The 18,140-nt window shown below is 37.8% G+C and overlaps 1 protein-coding gene across 4 annotated transcripts in view; it reads left to right on the top strand.

Annotated features, from left to right (window-relative positions):
- Positions 1–18,140, top strand: part of GABRA3 (gamma-aminobutyric acid type A receptor subunit alpha3) — a 354,529-nt gene that overhangs the window by 176,084 nt on the left and 160,305 nt on the right. For all 4 annotated transcript variants that reach the window (XM_045820553.1, XM_045820551.1, XM_045820552.1 and 1 more), the window contains one exon: positions 1,604–1,671. In XM_045820553.1, the coding sequence (XP_045676509.1) occupies positions 1,604–1,671 (68 nt within the window). The remainder of the gene's footprint in view (positions 1–1,603; positions 1,672–18,140) is intronic.

Raw genomic sequence — 18,140 nt, 5'->3', positions numbered from 1 at the left:
AGTCTCCCTGGGGCCTGCTAACTCCCTGAGCCCTGCTGTCCTCCTCTGAATGATCCATGCAGTGCACCTTCTTCTTCCTCTTAGAGAGCCAGGAGAAGAATGAGCCAGTCACTGGGCAAGCTAGCCAGGGCAGGAGCCAGCCACCTGGCAAGAATTCCTCAAACAGTGGCTGAGAGTCTTTTGTTGAATAAAAGTCTCTTATCAAAGCCTGCCCTTCTTAATAAGCACCCAGCTGTTCACACAGCCCAACTTTCTAGCCAGACTGGAGACTACCTGGGTCAGGGCCTGACATGGTCCAACCCTTCTCCCTTCTCCAGGTATTACGTGCTCCTCACCTTCTCTGGTAATGACCTATTCAGTATCCACAGTGCCAGTGGGTTAACACTACCTCTGTGTGTCACCCACTTCATCTTTATTCCCCCCAGTGAATTCAAGCATCCAGAACTCCTCTGGTGCCTTAGTGTCCTCTCTGCTTTGGTATGGGAGGGAGCTACTTACTTGGCTCTCCTTCAAGGATCCTGTAGCAGACACCCAGCTGGGGGCCACAGCAGCCTAGGTCCCCACGCAGGTCCCTGGACCTTACTGTCCCAATCCAATCTCCTTACTGTCTGTTTTTCAACATCCTCGACAATTTTGGCCCCCAAACTTCATATAAACTGGTATGTCATTGGCTGTTCACTCTGTTTCTCAGATAAGTGTTCCAGCTGGGCGCAGAGGGAGGTGGGCTCTACTCCCACCTACCTCTCTTCCATCTTCGAGAGTCCTATGTACTTTTCTATGTTCCTTTCTAGGTACTGAGGATACAGAGATAAAAAAAAAATAGGGAAACTTCCCTTCAGGGATTCTTGCGTTAGGTAGGAAAATAGACAAGTAAGCAGTCAAGAAAGAAAAATAAATGCAAAGAGCATGTATCAGATAGTATCAGTCATCTCCAAATTTCAGTCACTTGATCTAACACAAATTTATTTTTCAATCATGCAAAGTATGTTGTAGACCCAGGCAATTCTTTAAGGCAGTTGTCCTTCATATGTTGGCTCATCATTCTAGGCTGTTTGTCTTATGGTAGCTCTACATCAACAAGTGTTTAAATGATGACCATAGCAGGGAGGGGTTTGTATGGGACATTAATTGTTCCAGCCATAGAGGAGCACATATTACTTCCTCCCATAAGCAAAACCAGTCATGTGGTGTATCCCTGCTTCAAGTGGAAAGATAAATTGGAGTGCAATCATTCTATCTTCCTGGGAGTAGAAGAGAGTTGGATACTGGAACATTGGTGATCTACTCTAGGTATGTGTAACCCCAGTGTGACAGCCTAACACATGTGAATGCCAGAGATCTCTAAGGCTCTCCCTAAGCTTTGGGATTCTGCTGTCATTCTCAATGATACCTAAAGGGATGGACTTCATAGTTGTACCTAGCATGTTCTCCATGAAGTAATAATACGGGTGAGAGAATTTCCATGGGTTTCCCTCTGACAGTGTCCAATATCCTTTCTCAGAAGTAGCAAGTTGGCTGTCATTCAGAGTATTACACTGGTCTCTCTCAGACCTAAGGCAACAAGTTTTCATGACACTCTGTTTTTCTACTTTCTTTGGCCCAGATGCAGTGACTGAAGTGAAGACTGATATCTATGTGACCAGTTTTGGCCCTGTGTCAGACACTGACATGGTAAGTATAGTTCCTGGTAAAGTAAAAGGGAAAGATGGTACAACAGATCAAGTAAAATGTTTTTTTTTTCAGGGCCTTGAAGCTATGTCTTATGGAGAAGTTTTGTCTTAGATGAATTCCCTACCCTCACCATCCTACATTTAGCCAAATCCATCTCTTGTCCTGCTCATTCTACCTATTTACATAAAAGCATATACCCTCGTCAGGAGTATCAGTCCCTTCTTTCCCCAGCACATCTTTCAAAATTGACCTTGCTCTCTGTCCTCAATTAAATCTTCCCTGACCTCTCCTTTCACATTTTGCCATCACCACATACATATTACTACTGATAGGTCATGTGAAGAAAGCATTGTGGTGGAGATTCCCAGTCAAGCAGCCAGTGGTGTTATCCAAGTCTGTTCCTTTCAAACAGGCCCGAGGACTTTCACTGGGTATATGGACTGACCAGGATGATGAAAAGTGTTTGGAGGGAGAGTAAAACCCACTTCTGGAAACTGAACCTTCTGTAGATGTAAGCAGTGGGAGAGCTTTGGAGCAGATTCAAGGAGTAGGGGAGAGCACAGTAGAGCTAAAAAGGGGATGGCTCATGGGTCATTTGCAAGGACTTTCTCTTCTCCTATCACTTTCCATTGTTGCCAAAGCAAAGGCTGCAGAGGAGAATTGAAACAGGATACCCCCACCTTAATGGACGATCTGATTAATACTAAGTATCAGATATTTGATTTAATAATTATCATATAAGGAAACAAAAAAGCTATTATGTTCTCAGTATGCCTGGCAGTTATTAGATGTTCAATAAATTTTTGTTGAATGAGTATTTTTGTGTTGAAAATAAAAATTTTAAAATAAAAAATGTACTTTAAAAATATGGAATGTCCATGTTCATTACTTAGATTTTTCTCTGTATCTCTATCATCAGTGAGACAATTACTTAGCAAGGGACAGGGCTTCTTTAAACCTGTTGAGTACATACAAATGTTTGTATAGGGACATGATAGAGTTTTCCCTGTAGGTAATACAGAACCATTCAGTGGATTTGAGTAGGGCAGTGAAAATATGTTTTGTATTAGAAAGATTGATTTGGAACTCTGAACAGGATGGACTACAAGGGGCAAAAGACTGGAGGATGAAAACTGGTTTAGGCACATTGATTTTTACATGACTCTTCCTTCAACCAAACAAGGTATAGGAGTCACTTGGAGAAGCAGGCAGGTTCTCAGGAGAGAGAGCCATGTGTAGTTGTGAGGCCAGGCAAGGGGAAGGTATAGGCCTGAACTTTGTCTTTCAAGTGTGGAATAAAGGGAAGGGTACAGATATATAGTAGACTCCCTGTACACTCCTTGAGGGCAATTCATAGTTTCCCTGGCACTTAATAGAATACTTGACACACAGGGAGAACTCAGTGAGGGACCTGTTTGAAATATGAGGGACAGAGGAGACAGATCTTTCATAGGGTCAGCAGGAAAACCTTTATATCTTGTCCCTTCTCAACCTGTTGACTATTCCCACAGCTTCAGATCCAGGTATGCATTAAAACTGTTGCCAGTTGTTAATTCAACAAGTACTCCTTAAAAGCCAAAATCTGCATTAAGGAGTTCTAGGGACCCACATATTTAAAGAGCTCATGGGCCACTGGGGATAACCAGATCCACCAGTGATGGATTAGAGTTTTTAAAAGAAAGCAACTGAAGTCACACTTTGAACACACACACATATTTACTCTCACTCATGCACCAACATCCACAAATACATTCAGAAAAAGGTACATACATGTAAGAAAATACACACAGAATAACAACCCACATGTTATCCTAGGAACTCCATAGACACACATCTGCAAGTAGATACCTCAATCCAGAGATACTACAAAAACACACACACAACCCCTGCCCAAACTAGCCCCTCTATTTGCTCCTTCCCCTACCCAAACAGGCATACATGGGTATTCAGAGGCCTGGAGGCATTTCAAACAATCCAGACTTTCTATCTCTTTTGAAGTTTCATGTTCCTCTTGCTTGATTGTTTTTCTTCCTCAGGATTAAGCAGAAGCAACAGAATGGCTACTCTTATAGGGAGGGAATACTTTAGTCAAGTAAATTTTAGGTTATTTTTACCTGCACTTCAATCCTGTCACAAGGCAGAATAGCTATGATCACTCTGGCTGGGAAACACGTTTCTGGTGTCTTTAGAAACTGCTTCATGTACTACTTGGTAGACTGGGAAATTGATCCAGGGTCATGAATCAACTTTTGTTGAAGCATCAGGCTTTAGCAGCTAGTCAAAGCATGAACTCAGGCTCACTTGAGATAACAGATTACTTGGGAAAGTAGATGAAAAGTATAGCTGGCTGAGTTCTTAACTCACTTCAATGCAAACAGGGAGTTTTGCTCCAGAATACTTTCTTAAGGGAGTAGAGACAATCTTGTGTTTACAAAGTGGGGGAAATTGTGGTGCCATTTTAAGCACTGAACTAGCACCACTCATAATCCTTTGTAGTCATTGCACTTCTTGGTCAAACACTGACCTCCAAAGACATAGATCCTGAGTGTGACAGAAAGCTCCATGTCTGTTTTGTTCGTGTAAGTACTACCAATGCCTAATCTGTTTTTAGTATTTGGTAAATTCTCAACTATTTGTTGAATGCAAGAATAAACGAGATGGGAAAAAATTAAATTTGAGGGAAAAATTATAACTGTGTTTCTCCACTTGACTGGAAGTTATTCAAAGGTAGAAACCATGTCAGGTGCATTTCTGTATCTCCAACACCTGGTACAGGAACTGACACAGGTTCTTTCTGTTGAGATGAAATGAAACATTGGTAGCAAGCCCTGCAGTTAAAGAGTCCAAGTGCCATAGCTTTCTCTAGGAGATACTCTTGACCAACAAGACTAACAAGTCACTGATTAATAGCTCCAGGCTTTGGGCTACTAGTTTTGGTGGCTTCTCCAACCATGAAAATAAGGAGCTGTAACAATAGGGAATTAGGCAGAATTGAAAGCTGTAGAGTTGTAGATCTTTCTAAGGGGAAATTAAGAGAAGGAAAGAAACTAACTGCACAATATAACTTGGAAACATGTTACAATGGTAACTTTATAGGCATCATGAGTGAAAGGCTTGTGATAACCATTTGCGATAAATGGAGCTTGATGGTCACACCATACAGAGCTCCTCAGTAGCAATACCAATAATGGGTCAATTGTCTCCCAGGAGAGAAACAATAAGAAATAAGGGATACAATCCAAATTTGTGTAAACTAAGGCCATATGAACTACTATGACTTTTTATTTTGAGGAGAGTTTAGAGCATTTTTCTCAATCAGTGTATGGAAAGATGGTAGAGGTAACAATAAGAGGAAGGCTGAAAAAGATTTAGTAAAACTGCAGTTTCATTGTCACTTCTCTCTCAGATTGGGTCTGTTTATTCCTTGCCAATGATTAATGGTTCTTGGCAAGTAGAAGTTTTCCCTGGTCTTCCAAGATCCTTTGAATTAGATTGCAGTGAAAAGTGGGATACTGGCTTAAGAAAAGCTTGCTAAGCATATGGTCAGTAACTAGAAAGGAAGGTACAAACATGACAACTGATATTATTTGAGAGTAGATATTTTTTCTTTTAAATATTTTATGGTTTATGCTATTTCAATATTACAGTTGTGCCAATTTTTCTCCTGCTTCCCCACCTCCACTCAGCTCTCCCCACATTCCCAGTCAATCTCCACAACTTTGTCCATGTACATAGGTCATGCATATACAGGCTATGGCACAAATAATGCCCCATTTTTATTACAAAATCTTTTATTAAAAATAATAAGCATGTATTTCTGTAACATAACAATAACACATTCAACCATACCATATGACATTTTAGGTGAAATGTTCAAATTAAAACTATAAATTACTACACCCATATTATTACCCTACCAACCACACTCAAGCAGGTGTTACTTCTGTTGGACCCTGTATGTTCTTTGACTAATCTCTTCACCTTCTTTTAACCAGACCCTACCTTCCCCTCCCCTCTGACATCTGTCATTCTGTTCCATGTTTCCATGTCTCTGATTCTATTTTGATCATTTGTTTATTTTGTTCATTAGATTCTACTTATAAGTGAGATCACATGGTATTTGTCTGTCATTGACTGGCTCATTTCACTTAGCATAATAGTCTCCAGTTTCATTCATGCTGTCACAAAAAGTAAGAGTTCCTTCTTTTATACTGCTTTGTGGTATTCCATTCTGAAATATACCACAGCTTTCTTGTCTACTCATCTACTGATGGGAACTTACACTGTTTCGAAATCTCAGTTATTGTAAATAATGCTTTTAGGAATATAGGGAAGGAATATATATTATTTTGAATTGGTGTTTTGGGATTCTTAGGATATATTCCCAGAAGTAGAAATGCTAGGTCAAAAGGTAGTTACATCTTTAATATTTTGAGAAAGTTCCAAACTGTTTTCCAGAGTAGTTGCACTGCAATTCCCACCAACAATGTACTAGTGTTCTCTTTTCTCCACAACCTTGAAAGCACTTATTATTTGTTGATTTGTTTATGGTCATTCTCACTGGTGTGAAGTGGAATCTCATTGTGGTTTTAATTTGTATCTCTCTGATGGCTAGGATGTTGAGCATCTTTTCATATGTCTCTGGACCCTCTATATGTCCTTCTTGGAGAAGTGTCTCTTCAGGTCTTGGAGATCAAACCCTTGTCCAAGATATTGGCAAATATGTTTTCCAATATGGTTGGTTTACATTCCATTTTGTTGATGTGTTCTTCAGCTGAGCAGAAGGTTTTTATTTTTATTTTTTTAAGATTTTATTTATTTATTTTTAGAGAGGGAAGGGAGGGAGAAAGAGAGAGAGAGAAACATCAATGTGCGGTTGCTGGGGGTCATGGCCTACAACCCAGGTATGTACCCTGACTGGGAATCGAACTTGCGACACTTTGGTTCGCAGCCCGAGCTCAATACACTGAGCTACGCCAGCCAGGGCTTGAAGGTTTTTATTTTGATGAAGTCCCATTTATTTATTCTTTCCTTTATGCCCCTTGCTCTAGGGGACATAATCGGTGAAAATACTGGTGCATGGAATATCTGAGACTTTCCTGCCTATGTTCTCCTCTAGGACTTTTATGGTGTCACATCTTATATTTAAGTACTTTATCCATATTCAGTTTATTTTTGTTTATGGTAGAAGTTGGTGGTTGAGTTTCATTTTTTTTTTGCATGTAGCTGTCCAGATGTGCCAACACTATTTGTTAAAGAGACTATTTTTACTCCATTTTATGTTCTTGCCCACTTTGTCGAATATTAATTGACCATAGAGACTTGGGTTTATTTCTGGGCTATCTATTCTGTTCCATTGATCTATGTGTCTGTTCTTATGCCCACACCAGACTCTTTTGATTACCTTGGCCTTGTAATATAGTTTGATGTCAGGTATGATGATCCCTCCTACTTTGACCTCCTTTCTCAAAATTGCTGTGGCTATCCAGCGTCATTTATATTTCCATATAAGTTTTTGAAATGGTTTCTCTATATCTGTGAAATATGTCATTGACATTTTAATAGGGATTGCATTGAATCTATAAAATGCTTTGGATAGTATGGACACTTTGATGATGTTAATTCTTGAAATCCACGAACATGATATATGCTTCCATTTATTTGTGTCTTCCTAAAAATCTTTCTTCAGTGTTGTGTAATCTTCTAAGTACAGGCTTCTTACTCCTTGGTTAGGTTTATTCCTAGGTACTTTATTTTTCTTGTTTCTGGTATAGCAAATGGGATTTTTTTCTTGATTTCTGCTTCTGATATTTCATTGTGGAGGTTCAAAAATGCCTTCAATTTACGAATATTGTCTTTGTATGACACTGTTTTTCCAAATTCACTTATTAGCTCAAGTAGTGTTTTAGTGGAGTCTGTAGGGTTTTCTATGTATACTATCATGTCTTCTAAAAAAAATGATAGTATACATGACAGTCACTGAGGTTTTAATTTTCATCTCTCCCATGTCTAGTGATGTGGAGCATCTTCTCATATGTCTATGGACCCTCTGTATGTCCTTTTTGGAGAAGTGTCTACTCACGTCCATTTCCCATTTTAATTGGATTGTTTGTCTTCCTGATGTTTAGTCTTAGGATTTCTTTATATATTTTAAAGATTAAATCTTTGCCTGATGTGTAATTGGGAAATATGTTCTCCCATACAGTGGAGTCCCTTTTCTTTTTGATGATGGTTTCCTTAGCTGCGCAGAAGCTTTTAAATTTGATGTAGTCCCATTTGTTTATTTTTTCCTTTGTTTCCCTTGCCCTAGGAGATATATCATCAATAATATTGCTAGGTGAGGTATCTGAAATTTTACTGCCTATGTTTACCTATAGGATTTTTGTGCTATAATGACTTGCACTAAGTCAATTATCCATTTTTAGTTTATTCTGGTGTATGGTGTAAGTTGGTGGTCTAGCTTCATTCTTTTTTTAAAGATTTTGTTTGTTTATTTTTAGACAGAGGAGAAAGTGGGGAGAAAATGAGGGAGAGAAACAAAAATGTGTGGTTGCTTCTCATGTGCCCCCTATTGGGAACCTATCCCACAACCAAGGCATGTGCCTTGATAAGAATTGAACCCGTGACCCTTTGGCTTGCAGGCTGACACTCAATCCACAGAGCCACACCAGCAAAGACTTATTTTTTAAAGTAGTAGTTCAGATCTCCCAACACCACTTAATGAGACTGTTTTCACTCCATTGTATGCTCTTCCCTACTTTATCAAATATTTATTGACCATAAAGGGGTGGGTATATTTCTGGGTTCTCTGTTCTTTTTCATTAAGTTATGTGTCTGTTTTTATGCCACTATAAGACTGTTGTGGTTACAGTACCCTTATAATATAGTTTGATATCAGGTATTTTGATCCCTCCAACTTTATTCTTCTTTCTCAAGATTGCTGAGGCTATTCGGGGCCTTTTGTGGGGGTCATTTAAATTTTTGGAATATTGTTCTAGATCTGTGAAATATGCCATTGATATTTTAATAGGAATTGCATTGAATTGATAGCTTTGGGTAATATGGACATTTTAATTATGTTAATTCTTCCAATCCATGAATATAGCACATGCTTCCACTTATTTGTATTTTTCTTAATTTTGTTCTTCAGTGTCCTAAAGTTTTCTGAGTACAGGTCTTTTACCTCCTTGATTAAATGTATTCATGGGTTCCTTATTATTTTGTTGCAATAGAAAATGGGATTGAATATTCCTAGGTATTTTATTTTTCTTTTTGCTATATCAAATGGGATGTTTTTCTTGATTTCTGCTTCTGCTGATTCATTCTGGTATACAAAAATGCCTTTGATTTCTGGATATTGACTTTCTATCCTGCTGTTTTGCCAAATTCATTTATTAGGTCGAGCAGGTTTTTTTTTTTTTTTTTTTTGGCAGAGTCTATAAGATTTTCTATGTACACTGTCATGTCATCTTCAAACAATGACAGTTTTGTTTCTTCCTTTCTGATTTGGATGCCTTTTATTTCCTTTTTTGTCTGATCACTGTGGCTAAAACTTCCAATATTATGTTGAATAGAAGTGGTGAAAGTGGACAACCTTGTCTTGTTTCTGAACTTAGTAGAAAAGATTTTAGTTTTTGTCCATTGAATATGATGTTACATGCAGCAACATTTTCACTGATATGTCCCCTAGAGCAACGGAAATAAAGGAAAGAGTAACAAAATGGGATCACATCAAGATAAAAAGCTTCTGCATGGCTAAAGAAAACAGTATTAAAATAGAAAGAGAACCAACCATATGGGAAAACATATTTGCCAATGATGCCTCAGACAAGGGTTCAATCTCCAAAATATAGAAAAAACTCACATGACTACACTCTAAGAAGACAAGCAACCCAATTAAAAAATGGGCAAAGGACTTGAAAAGACACTTCTCCAAGGAGGACATACAGAGGATCCAGAGACAATTGAAAAGATGCTCAGTATCACTAGCTATCGGAGAGATGCAAATTAAAACCACGGTGAGATACCACTTCACACCTGTCAGAATGGCCATCATAAACAAAGCAACAAACAACAAGTGTTGGAGAGGTTGTGGAGAAAAGGGAACCCTAGTGCACTGTTGGTGAGATTGCAGACTGGTACAACCACTATGGAAAACAGTATGGAATTTCCTCAGAAAACTAAAAATGGATCTGCCTTTTGACCCGGCAATTCCACTGCTGGGATTATATCTTAAGAACCCTGAAACACCAATCCAAAAGAACCTATGCATCCCAATGTTCATAGCAGCACAATTTACAATAGCTAAGTGCTGGAAGCAACCTAGATGCCCATCAATAAATGAATGGAACCTAGGTGCCCATCAGTAAATGAATGGAAAACTGTGGTACATGTACACAATGGAATACTATGCAGCAGAAAGAAAGAAGGAGCTCCTACCCTTTGGGACAGCATGGATGGAACTGGAAAACACTGTGCTAAGTGAAATAAGCCAGGCGGTGAAAGACAAATACCATATGATCTCACCTTTAAGAGGAACCTAATGAACAAAACAAACAAGCAAGCAAAATACAACCAAAGACACTGAAATAGAGAACAGGTTGACAGAGACCAGAGGGGAGAAGGGAGGGAAGTTCAAGGGAAAAGGGGAAGGGTTTACAGGAAAAGGTATGAAGGACATATGGACAAAAACAAGGGGTGGTGGAAATGGGAGGGAGGTGAGGAGGGCTGGGGGGTGGGTTGGGATGGGAGTAAAAGGCAGAAATCTGTACTTGAACAACAATTAAATAAAAAAGAAAGCAAAAATAAATGAATGAATGAATAGAAAATTGGATTGTTTTCTTAATTTTTAAAATAATAGTTTATTACTGGTGTATTAAAATGCCATAAATTTCTGTGTATTGATTTTGTATCCTGCTGCTCTGCTGAATTTATTAAATAGGTCTAGTATTTTTCTGGTAGAGCCTACAGGGTTTTCTATGTACAATATCATCTTGTCTTGAGGAAATGACAGTTTTACTTCTTCCTTTCCCATTTGGATGCATTTATTTCTTTTTCTTGTTCAATCACTGTGGCTAGGACTTCCAGTACTATGCTGAATAAGAATGGTGAAAGTGGACATCCCTATCTTGTTCCTGATCTTAAGGGAAACACTTTTAGTTTTTATCCATTGAGAATGATGTTGGTTATAGTTTTTCATATATGGCCTTTCTTATGTTGAGATATGATCCCTTTGTTCCCACTTCACTGAGAGTTTTTATCATAAATGGGTGGTGGATTTTATCAAATACTTTTTATTTACTATTGATATGATCATGTGATTTTTATGCTTCATTTTTTTATGTCATGTATCACATTTATTGATTTGTGAATATTGTCCCAGCCTTACATCCCTGGAATGACTCCCACTTGATTACAGTTTTTGATGTTTTTAATGCATTGCTGTATCCAGTTTGCTAATAGTTTGTTGGGGATTTTAGCATCTATGTTCATCAGGGATATTAACCTGTGTTCTCCTTCTCTGTTGTGTCTTGACCTTGTCTTGGAATTATAATAATATTGGCATTGTAAAAAGAGTTTGTAAGTCTTCCCTCTTCTTGAATATTTTGGAATAGTTTGAAAGTATTGATGTTAGTTCTTATTTGAATGATTGGTAAAATTCACCTGTGAAGCCATCTGGCCCAGTACTTTTGTTTGTTGGAAATTTTTTATTACTACTTTAATTTGATTAGTTGTTATTGGTCTATTCAGGTTTTCTGTCTCTTTCTGATTTAGTTTTTGAAGATTTTATGTTTCTGGAAATGTATCCATTTAACCCACATTGTCCACTTTTGAGGCATATATTTGTTCATAGTATCCTCTTACAATCCCTCATGTTTTTGTGGTATCTGTTATGTCTCCTTTTCATTTTTTTATTTTATTAATTTGGGTCCTCTATTTTTCTTGATGAGTCTAAAGGTTTGTCAATTTTGTTTATCTTTTCAAAGAAGCAGCTCCTGTATTCATTGATCTTTTGAATTGTTTTTGTTGTCACTATTCCATTTATTTCTGCTCTGATCTTGATTATTTCCTTTCTTCTCCTCATTATGGGCATTGTTTGTTGTTGTTGTTTTTTTTTAGTTCTTTTAGGTGTAGGATTAGGATGTTTCTTAGAGATTTTTCTGTCTTCTTGAGGAAGGCCTGCAATGTTATGAACTTCCCTTTCAGAACTGCTTTTGCTGTGTCCCATAGGTTTTGGTTTGTTTTGTGTTTTTTAAATTTCTTCCTTGATCTCATTGTTGACCCATTAATTATTTGATATTATTTAGCCTCTATGTGTTTCAATGTTTTTGTTTTTTTTATTGAGATTGTTTTCTAGTTTCAAGCCATTGTGATCTGAAAAACTGCTTCATTTGATTTCTTTTTTTCCTTTTTTAATTTTAATCATTTGATTTCAATTTTCTTGAATTTATTAAGACTTATTTTGTGTCAGGAATAATGAAGACAACTGTACTTGAACAACAATAGAAAAAAGACCTATTTTGTGTCATATCATGTTCTCTTTCTTTGAAAATGATCCATGTGCACCTGAGAAGCATACGTATTCTGTTGCTTTGGGATGAAATGTTCTGCAAATATCAGTTACATCCATTTGACTAGTATGTTGTTTAAAGATGTTGTTTCTTTGTTGATTTTTTGCATAAAAGATCTATCCATTGATGACAGTGGGGTGTTAAAAACCCCTATGATGACTGTATTGCTGTTCATCTCTTCTTTAAGTCCACCAATACTTTCTTTATATATTTAGGTGCTCCTATATTGGGTGCATATATGTTTACAAGGGTTATATGCCCATGTTGGATTGACCCCTTTAGTATTCTGTAGTGATCTTCTTTGTCTCTTGTTATAGTGTGTGTTTTGAAGTCTATCTTGTCAGTTACAAATATTGCTACCCCCGCTATTTTTTCATCTGTATTTACATTGAATACTTTTTTTCCCATCCCTTCACTTTCAGCCTGTATAAATCTTTTGTTCTGAGGTGGGTTCCTTGTAGACAGCATATATATGAGTCATGTTTTTTTATCCATTTAGCTACCCTGTGTCTTTTGATTGGAGCATTTATTTCATTTACATTTAAGGTTATTACTCATAGGTACTTATTCATTTCCATTTTATTCCTCTATACATATGTTCCTCTCTATGTATTTCTTTATTCTCTTAACCCTGCAGAGGTCACAGTAAAACAATTACAGTGTAGGTTGCATGCATCTGTGAGATATATTCATTACTAGTATGTGCTGAAGTGGGAAACATTTTAAAACACTGCAAATTTGCATTGATTATATTTATATAAAAATACATGTTTTGTTTACTTTCAGTTACTATCTAGAAATCATTAAACAAAGAAATATAAAAATATAAAGAATAATTTTTTTTGTTTTCAAAACTTGGATATTACTAAAAATACAACCAAAAATGTGTTTAACTTTAATTAATCAGAATCGTCAATGGTTGGCTTTGTGAAAACGTTTGTAACAATCATCACCAACAATATTAGTATGCTCGAGGCATAAATACTCTTCATAGCACTTGCAAAAATATTTTGATAAGCCATTCGAGTAGCATTTGCTGGTGTTCTTCAACATCTTTTGAATTATTGAATCGAGATATTTTCCCAGCCATTTTCAACAGAAAATGAAAAAAAAATCCACAATATACCTTTGAATATTGCAAACAAAAACAACTACAGCAACACTGACTTTAGAGCACTTGGTATCTCTCAGATACAACTTACTATGGAATATCACACACCCTTACAAAACACATGTTATATCCGAACTGATGGCTTAAACATTAAGGCTTAACATTAGTCACATACAAACATGTAGCTAGGCATGGCCTTGAACCTATGCACATGATACATGTAACAATAATTAAGAAGAGTTTGTTTTTATCTCTCAGATCAGCTGCAGCCCCTACAGAGTTGAAGCAGTCTCTTTAACATCTTTTATAATGCTGGTTTGGTGTTAATGAACTCCTTTAGCTTTTTTGTTGTTGTTGTTCTGTAAAACTCTTTATTTTGATTTTGATTTTAAATGATAGTCTTGCTGGATAGAGTAGTCTTGGTTGCAGATCTTTGTTTTTCATTATTTGAATACTTCATGCAAACCCCTTCTAGTCTGAAATGTTTTTGTTGAGAAATCAGCTGACAGTCTTATTGAAACTCCTTTGTAGGTAACTGTTTCTCTGTTACTGCCTTTAAGATTCTGTCTCTATCTTTGAACTTTGACATTTTAATTATGTGTCTTGGTGTGGGTTTCTTTGGGCTCATCTTGATTGGAACTCTTTGTGATTCTTGAACATGTGTGAATTTTTCTTTCAACAGGTTAGGGAAGTTTTCTGTCATTATTTCTTCTAAGATATTTTCTATTCCATGTCTCCTACTGGTATTCCTATGATGTGGGTATTGTTACATTTCATGTTGTCCCAAAGTTCCCTTAAACCATCCTTGTTCTTTTAAAGCCTTTTTTTTCTTTTCATTGCTCTGATTGGGTGTTTTTTTCTGCCTTATCTTCCAACTCACTGATTCAATCTTCTGCTTTATCTAGCCTTTTAATTCTTGCTAGTATATTCTTCATTTCAGATATTTCATTCTTCATTTTCATCTGGTTCTTATTCATAGTTCCTATGTCATTTTTCATGCTGATGTAGTTCCCACTAAGTTCCTTGAAAGTTGTCACTAAGTTCCTTGATCATCCTTATAATTGTTAATTTGAACTCTGTGTCTGATAAATTGCTCATCTTAATTTCATTTAGCTCTTTTTCTGTGGATTCTCCCTTTTCTTTTCTTTGGATGTTGTTTCTTTGTCTCCCCATTTTGGCTGACACTTTTTATTGTTTATATACATTAGATCTGCTTTGACTCCCTCTTTTCATGGGGTTGCCTTATGTGGTAGGAATCCTGTGGTACCCAGTGATGCACCTTCCTTGATCTTCTGTGTTGCATTCTCTAGGAATGTCCCTTGTGAGGATTATGTGGGCTCTCCTATTGTACTGGGTCTTGCCTGTTGATGGCCTATTCACTGGTGGGATCTGCCCTATGGCTGCTGACTGAGAGGCTCAACCCCCTCCACATTATCTATACTGTTGTACAGGTGCTAACAGAACAAACAAAACAAAAACAAAACAAGCAAAAAATAATTATCCCCAACAACAGCAAAATAAACAAACAAAAAAAAACACCCACAAAGAATAAAAGTGGAAGGAGAAATAGAGTAGGAAAAAAGAATATAAGAAGACCAAATGAAAGAAAATGGGTTATGAAAAGAGAGAAAGAAAACAATAAGGGTAAGGAATAGAAAGAGGAAGTCACCAGAAAAGAACAAAGAATGGGAAAGAATTAAAAAATAAGAAAAGGAAAGAAGAAGAAACAAATGGAGTCAGAAAAGAGAAGAGTAAAATAAGAGATAGGAAAGAAAAAAGAGAAAAAAGAAATAAGTTGAAGAAAAAAATAATAATAAAGCTATACAAAAGAAAAATAATGAAAAAGAATAAAACTGCATCTCAGCAGAGTTTAATGCTTACCTGTATACAGCTCTGTGTTGTCTGAAACTGGTGTAAGCCAATGTCAGCTGTTGTTCATGCCTGGCCCTCAACTGCCTTTTCTAAGCTACAAGTGATCTACAGTTTGTGGCTGTCTTCTTTGGACTTGGTTGCACCTGGGATGGGCCTCCCTGCACTCCAAGGCTGGCTTTTATCAGCACAGGGCTCAGGAGTGAGTCAGTAAATAACCAAAGGCATTGCAGTATCCACCTCCACCTGCCTCTGCCTGCTGGGCTGCTCTCAGTCTTAGTCTAGCCACTGACTTGACCTGTTTCCGAGAGGACTTCTGGTGGAATGGTGAGGATGAAACCCCTGGATCTCCTATGGGAGGTGATTTTCAGAATTCAGGGAAGATGGTTAGCGTGTTCCCCAGTCCCCACATCACAGTCTGAGTCTGTCCTGGATTATTTCTCTTAATTTAGCAGGGCAAAGTCCCTAGTGGGAAAGTGGGTGGGGTCTCCAGAGCCCATATTTTGGGTCTTCTGGAAACCCAGAGGGTATTTCTATGGATGGCTCTCTTGAGGAAGAAATGCCAGTCCAGTTCCTAGAAAAGTGTATGGAATGGCCATGCCCTTAAGCCAATTCCCTTAGTCTGTGTATGTTGCTGTCTCCTCAGCAGGGGTTAAGATTTAAAAAAGTTGTAAGGTGCTATAAGCAGGATTCAGGAAGGTATGGTAAGTGGGAATCCAGAGGATGAGGCAAACAGGATTCCAGAGGGTGGGGTGAACAGTTTTCCCACAGGGTAAGGTAATTGCTTTTCCCCTGGGAAGTGCTTACTCTTCCCAAGAAGATGTAAATGGCTTTTCTGGTATCAAGGTATGTCCGGGTACAGAGAACCCAGAAACCATTCCCCTATGTCCCTCTCTAAGATCTTCCACCCCTGACTCTCCTCCTTTGATTCCTGTTAGCACCACCCTTCCTTCATTTGAGCCCAAGGTGAATGGCTGCAAACAAAAAAACTCTGTGCTTTAGTCCCATAGGAAAAACATTGTAGTTTTGTCTCCAGCAGACTCCATCTCTCCTCATCAACAAAAGCCCCATGGCCTTTTGCCACTGGGTGCTATGTGGGTGGATAATCCTGGCACTGGTGCTGCTCTATGCTTGGAAGCCTGGTCCGGTCCAGGCTTCATTCTTCTCAGGGAGAGGCTCTCACATCCATACTATAATCTCAGGCCACTGGTGAGGCATGAAAGGGCAATTCATGTCCTCACCCTTCCTGCTGCTCTTGAGGTCGTTTCTGCCCATCTTTGGTTAAGAGACTACTTTTCAGGTAGTCTTCAGTTGTTTATTTCAGATAGCTGTTCCCCTGTTCTTTTTTTTTTTTCCAGTTTGGTTCTGGTAGGCTGTGCGAGACAGATCTTCCTACTCTGACACCAGCTTTCCCCCTCCCATCCTGAAAGTAGATTTTAGGTGTTCTTACCAAATACATGAAAAAAAGTGGCAGTTAAGATGACATATTAATGAGCTTAACTATGGTAATAATTTCACAATACATATGTATATTAAATCATCTTGTTGTAAAATCTAATATATACCTTTTTTCACTTATTAATTCTACCTCAATAAAGCTGGGGTGGGGAAAGGAAATGTAACAGCTGTGAAAAACTTTGGATACTGCCTGATCTAGAACAACTTCTGACAAAGCTTCTATTCTAGCATTCCTAAGGCTCCAGGATCTTCCCTGGTCCTTGAGCATGCCAGTGATGCAGATTCCCAGGGTCCTCAGTTATATATTCAACAATTACTATCTGGATGTACTGATAAAGTTAGTGAGAAAAATAATAAGGACAAAAAGTGGTAATGTTAGTAGAGTCAGAGAGAATAACTTGGAAACTTAAAATACCAGTTGTAGGTATTATCAACCTCACCATTTTTCCAGGAATACTTTTACTGATTAGATACATGCTAGGTAAAAGTGCCAGCTGCCACTTGTCAGAGAAACTTCCTAGGTTATGTAGTTGACAAGTAGATGATACAATAAGAAAACTAACAGTCTAGCTTGATTAGGAAAATAAAATGGAGGATTGGAAATAAGAATCCATACAAGACATAATCATAATTATTGGTAACATATTCAGGTGACATACATTTTGGTCTGACAATCATGCAAAGTTATTAGAGTATACCAAGACCATACAAGAAAAATGGTGTTAATTAAAAAGAAAGTAGCACAGATTTCTTTCCTGGTGGCAATGGGCTTGAAGTTATTGCACCTTTTTCCTCTCTATCACTGGAAAAAGTGGTTATGTCCACTTCAAGTCCTGACTTACTGGTGGTCCCAGGCACAGAATGAGAGAAACTGTTTATTTTGTAAGCCTGTTAGGCTGTCAGTTTCCTCTTATTCCACGGGATACCATATTCCCATATACAATATAGAAAGAGGGTCCATGTCTGTTGGATTCCATGACTGGGAATTTCCTGGCTACTTTATGCAAAATAGATACGCAGTACACACAAACAGTGTTAATAAGACAATTTCAAGGATAAATGCAACGAAAAGAGGCATATGGGTTATGAATCTCCAAAACAGAGAATGATGCAGAGAATGCAAAGAGCAAAGGAAAGACTGGATGGCCAAAATAAAAGGTGTGTGTATGTGTGGCCTGCTTATGGGACAATGACAGTCCCTACTATAATGCAATTGTCAAGTTCCTTGGCCCCATACTCTGTTAAAGTAGAGTCAATCTTTCAGGCCCTTTCTGGGATTCTGCTTTGAAACATTGCACAGTGTCAGAGTTATATACATTCAAACTCTTAACAACAAGCCCAAAATTCTTCCCCAAGAGCTACATGTCATCTCTGACCAGTACAGGAAATGTATTAAGTGTCTTTCCCAGAAGAAAGATATGGGCTTATTATCTGGAACATGAGATTTAAATGTTTCACAG

This window comes from Phyllostomus hastatus, unplaced genomic scaffold, assembly GCF_019186645.2.
Source record: "Phyllostomus hastatus isolate PE091 unplaced genomic scaffold, TTU_PhHast_1.1 phas_scaffold_397, whole genome shotgun sequence".
In the NCBI taxonomy this organism is placed as follows: domain Eukaryota; kingdom Metazoa; phylum Chordata; class Mammalia; order Chiroptera; family Phyllostomidae; genus Phyllostomus; species Phyllostomus hastatus.
The sequence above is the reverse complement of the archived record's forward strand: the minus strand, read 5'-3'. Positions and strand labels throughout refer to the sequence as shown.